General features: G+C 34.8%; 1 protein-coding gene across 1 annotated transcript in view; it reads right to left on the bottom strand.

Moving 5' to 3' along the window:
* Nucleotides 1–72: 72 nt before the first annotated feature.
* Nucleotides 73–5,676, bottom strand: part of LOC108908841 — a 9,365-nt gene continuing 3,761 nt past the window's right edge. Inside the window, exons 2-4 of the mRNA XM_023457286.1 lie at nt 3,421–3,777; nt 2,836–2,990; nt 73–248 (exon numbers count right to left, since the gene is read on the bottom strand). Of these exons, the coding sequence (XP_023313054.1) occupies nt 99–248; nt 2,836–2,990; nt 3,421–3,730 (615 nt within the window). The 5' untranslated portion in view covers nt 3,731–3,777 and the 3' untranslated portion in view covers nt 73–98. The remainder of the gene's footprint in view (nt 249–2,835; nt 2,991–3,420; nt 3,778–5,676) is intronic.

Raw genomic sequence — 5,676 nt, 5'->3', positions numbered from 1 at the left:
GTAAGCAATACATTAATGTGTAATATAGTATCTATAAATTATATATTTATTATGTCCTACTTTTTAAATAATAAAACTAAATACAACTTCATGGGATTTTAAAACTCTTCGATGTATTGCAAAATTTTGTTAATTTCTTCTTGTTCTTGATCTCTTTTCCTTCTCTTAACGAAAACCACGCTGGCTGCCGTAGTGGTTGTAGTCATCCCATAAACCTGTTGCTTATATTTTAAAGTGTGGATCAGTTTCTAAAAAATATAATTCTTAAATAAGTATGTACGAGTAGTTTAATTTTTGTCACACAAATAATATGACTGTATATTTGTAAATTATATGTTTTCTATAATAATTCCTGTTTTTTTTTTTGTGTATTTCTAACCAAAACTTAAAGCAATAACCTAGCGCTTTCGTGATGCCAAATATTTTGTTCATAGTAATACAGGGTGTCCCGAAATTCATACAACAAAATTTAGTCATAGATTTAGGGAAAATTTAGGGGACCCGTATTTTTTCTTTCTGCCAATTGGCCCCCTCTTTCGGAGTTACAGCCCCCTGAAATCTGCCCCTAAGAAGTCTTTTTTATATCTCAAAACAATGTTGTACGAGAATCACTAAATTTGAAACACAGGGGTTTTATGACGTATGGAATCTCACAGTGCTACGCTTTTTGGCGAGAAACCTCCTTAAGACACTTTTTCGTGGGCCCCCTTGTCTTTGGAACCAGAAAAATTTGGTCGCAAATTTGATTTTTTTAAAAATTATTAGTTAGCTAGAAAACCATTGAATTTAGAAACTTTTTTGTCTCTTGATATTTGTTTCGTAAAATGCAATGTTTTTGAGAAAAATGGCGAATCACGATATGCATTCGATCACATTCTGACATTTTTCTCGAAAACATTGCGTTTTACGAAATAAAGAGACAAAAAGTTTCTAAATTTAATGACTTTCTAGTGGACTGGTAATTTTTAAGAAATTTAAATATGCGACCAAATTTTTTTGGCTCCAAAGACAAGGGGGGTCACGAAAAATTGTCTTCAGGGGGTTCCCCGCCAAAAAATGTAGCACCATCAGATTCCACATGTCATAAAACCCCTGTGTACCAAGTAGTGATTCTCGTACAATAGGGTTCTGAGATATAAAAAAAGATTATTATTCTTAGGGACGGACTTCAGGGGGCTGTAACTCCAAAAGAGGGGGCCACTTGGCAAAAATAAAAAATTCGGGTCCCCTAAATTTGTCTTATGAATCTGTGACCAAATTTTGTTGCATGAATTTCGGGACACCCTGTATGCAAAGTTGCACCCCTGAGGAGTTATTAGCCTCCAAAGTGGGGTTCTAAATTTCGAAAAAAATTAATATCTGCAACACTACCGTAGAAGAACCAAATTTGGTACATGATCTAGGTTTATTACTGGTCTTCTTTGACTATGATTTAAAGTTAATTGAAGCACTACAAGGTGTTCATTGGGAATGACTCACCTCTAAAATTGTACCGAACTTTTTTTTCATTGACCGAATTGAAAAATAATAATATTAATTCACAAAAGAATTTAATTTTAAAAATTTGTTCACTCTTTAAATTTAAAAAAACTATGGTTTTCAAGAAAAACCGTATTAACTGAAACATTTTAACAGTGTTTATTAGAAAAATTAAACTTGTCAGTTGCCTCTGACTGTTGTTGAAAAAATATCAATTATTTTTATTATTTATTTGTGTTTTTTACTTAATACAGTATACTCTTATTTAAAAACTACCTAGGTACTTGTTTTCTTTTTGTAAAATTAGGAGAGAAGTGAACTAAAATTTATTTGGCCAATTAATTGTTAAATTTGAAAGACAAAGCCTACTACTGACTTTTCGATTATTTCCTCAACTTTCATGTCATCTTTGTCAGTCAATACGAGTTTTTTTAAAAAAATGCGTCGCAGGATTGTTCTTTGTATTTTTTTGAATACACTTTTGATCACAAACATAGTCTTTTTGATATTTTATTAACTCGCAGTTGTTGAGTTTTCTTTTCTTTCCTTCTTTTAGAACCTAACGTTTCCTAATTATGGTTTTGGTAACGCAAAATACAAAACTAAGCAAAAGATAAATACTGCGGATATTGTCGAAGTACAAATGAAAGAAAATGATATTTACATAGATGCGACGTAATTCGCCCTGAATGGTGTTCAACCTATCATGGCGGTTTGTTGCATTTTTTAGTTTTATTTTATCAAAAATATTATCAATATCGCTTATAATATAAACATAAATACGTTTTTTATAATCCATGAATCATATTTCATTAGATAAATACATAATTTTAGTCATTCTTGGTTACTGTCATAATGCCTAATTAGTAATGATTCATATTATTTGTTGTAAAAATTCAACATAAATTAAGTTAGTGGTTTCTGTTCGTATGAAAAAATGTTTAAAATGATTTAGAGTAAATACTAGAACCTTTATTGTTTATATGCCTATATAAAATAGTTAGACAACCAGTCAAACTTAGACAGGGAACTTCCAGATGGCGACTCTCTTATAAAATGTCTATCATCCTTAATTCGTTGACTGAAATATTGTTTCAATCAACGCTTAATTAAAATGTCAACAAGGGTGAGAGGGATTTTATAAGAGTCGCCATCTAGTAATGTCCTATGTACTTTTGGCTGATGTAGATTATATTATAAACAAGGCTAGAACATTCCGTAATTTGATAAAGAGCGATAGTCCCGCTCGACCCCGCTCCTTCCGAGGTTATTATTTCAGCCAAGGATATTGGCGTGCGCATTTCGCAATTAAAAAAAGTGAAACAGCGAATGTAATGAAAATATGAAATTACTTACGATAACCAACTTTATCAAAAAGACGGCAAAAGTTAAAAATCCTATTGTCATTAAAGCTCCTTCATTGGACGGAAAATCCATGTGACTGTCATCATCATTGTATCCTCTAGCTTCCGCCGACACTTTAGGTTTCCATAAATGTGTAATAAGTCCTTCTAAGGTAATAGATTTAACTTTAATACTGTATGTATCAGTTGTTTGATTTCAACTTTGTATGAAACATTCGTTATGATTTTTATACACTCTGCTTACAAAGTATTTGATATTAATATTTATTACAAAATTGCGAAGGTAATAAAGCAAGACCAAAATTTTCAAAATGTAAGTCATCTCGGTTTGGAAAATGAAATAGACACAAATTTTTTAAAAAAGTATCAAAGAGAATAGGTTATGCACAACAGATCTTAACTAATTTATCACTAATAAACGAGGCTTTGTTTTAATTGCAGAGGGCATTGAGATCGCTTTTTCTGTTTTAGCACTTAATTTACATAATTGGCAACAATGACTCTTATAAACAGCAGTCAAATTGTCGCCATATTTGAGATAATATTATTCTGTTAGACACAGTTAAACTTTACTTACTTATGTTAGTTAAAAGGCGATCTCTTAAATTCTTTAATACAGACATTTTGCTCTTATGAGTTTTTTTCAATTTTAGTAAATTTCTTTGTATCGTTTTCAAGAACGGAATAAATTCGTCAATACCAGCAGAACTTTTTTCCTCATACTCTGGGTAGTCATCGAGTACATCTAAAAATTCTGTATTTGTAACGCTAGGAGTGTCCGTTTCTGTTTTTCCTTCAGTAGCATCTTCAATAGATTCGGTAACACTTTCGTTTGGAGAATATGACGATGTTGTAATAACCTCAGGTTTTATGAATGGGTTTCTCATGATGTTTTCATAGCTCTCAGTCGTAATTAGACTTACACTTTCACTACCTAAAAAAGTACGAGTAGTGATGATCCAAATTTTGTACATATGGTACATATAGACCAGGCAATAAAGAGAAAAATATCTAGATTTTCGCGGCCCGGTCCGATTTTAATGCGGTTTTTTGCATTTTGTTCAGAAAGACCGTCGGAAAAAAGTCCCGCCTTTTTTATTATCCGGAAGTGGCGGAAATGCATCGCGGGTGCATAAAGTGCATCTAGAAGTGCATCGCATCCGAGAAACTTGCCAAAGTGCACGAAATACCGCAAAAATTGGTACTCGGGGGTTTTGGGGGGCGTAGAATTCGAATATGCATATATCCAGTCCACCCGACCCCCCGGGGGGCGACTTCCGGCCGCCGGGTGGGCGCGGGGGGTACGTGGATTGCAAGGTTCACCGAATGACTGGAAAAATGGATCTCGGGGGTTTTCGCGGGTGCTGATTCCGAATTGGAGGGTGAAAAAAATATCCCCCTGTGCTTTTGGAGGTGGGGGGGGGGCGGTGGGGTTTGAAATCTAAAGTTCTCGAAATGACTGGAAAAATGTATCTCGGGTGCTGATTCCGAATTCGAGGGTGAAAAATATCCCCTGTGCTCGTGGAGGGGGCGTATGAAATCTACAGTTCCCGAAATGACTGGAAAAATGGGTCTCGGGGATTTTTGCCGGTGCTGATTCCGAATCTGACCCTGCCAAATGCGTCCGATGACTATTTCTGATTATTTTGGGAAAGGGCGTTAATCTTCTAAGAAGTATGAATATAAATTAATAGAAAATCATGGGACGAAACTCAATCTAAAAAGTTCTGTTGGAAAAAGAAAGGATAAGCCTGATAATTTTTTTAAATATATTTATTGTTCTAAAGTATAAAAGTATATTTATTGTTTTAAAATACATATTGTCTTAAAATATATTCAATGCACATTCCTTCTGTATTAATTGTCACACGGGCTCATTTATCAAACAACTATAATAAACAACTATAAATACCAATCAAAATTATCTTCTTCCTCTTCTTCTTCCTCCACGAGCATAGGGGATATTTTTCACCCTCAGATTCGGAATCAGCACCCGCGAAAACCCACGGGATACATTTTCCCAGTCATTTCGAGAACTTTAGATTTCATACCCCCCTCCCACCGCCCCCTCCACGAGCACAGAGGATATTTTTCACCCTCAAATTCGGAATCAGCACCGTCGAAAACTCCCGAGATCCATTTTTCCAGTCATTCGGAGAACCTTGCAATCCATGTGACCGAAAGTCGCCCCCCCGGGGGGTCGGGTGGACTGGATATATGCATATTCGAATTCTACGCCCCCCAAAACCCCCGAGTACCAATTTTTGCAGTATTTCGTGCACTTTGGCAAGTTTCTCGGATGCGATGCACTTCTAGATGCACTTTATGCACCCGCGATGCATTTCTGCCACTTCCAGATAATAAAAAAGGCGGGACTTTTTTCCGACAGTCTTTCTGAACAAAATGCAAAAAACCGCATTAAAATCGGACCGGGCCGCGAAAATCTAGTTATTTTGGGGTAAATCGTTCTTTATTGCCTGGTCTAATAGTTACAAAGGCTGTAATTGAAATTATGTAATATTATATTGGCGTTTGGAATTTTCTATTTTCACTTACAAAATATTATTTGATATAGTTACAAATCCTAGAAATCTATTTTATGGTTATTAATTCATGAAGTCGCTTCATCAAGAAATTGGACAAGTGTAATGCATCAAATCTGCTGTCAAATAACTCCATGAATTTATTCATCAAGTTCTTGACGAATTAGAGCATGTTCTAATTTTCGTCAATTTCTTCGTGAAGTTCGGAAGTACCAACCCAACAGATTTCCACCCTCAGATCAGTAATGAGGTTATGTTATTGGAATATGTAAATAATTGTGTGGCGTCGT

Source organism: Anoplophora glabripennis, unplaced genomic scaffold, assembly GCF_000390285.2.
Source record: "Anoplophora glabripennis isolate ALB-LARVAE unplaced genomic scaffold, Agla_2.0 scaffold9, whole genome shotgun sequence".
Taxonomy (NCBI): Eukaryota; Metazoa; Arthropoda; class Insecta; order Coleoptera; family Cerambycidae; genus Anoplophora; species Anoplophora glabripennis.
Note: the sequence above shows the minus strand (reverse complement) of the source record. Positions and strands in the feature narration are given on the sequence as shown.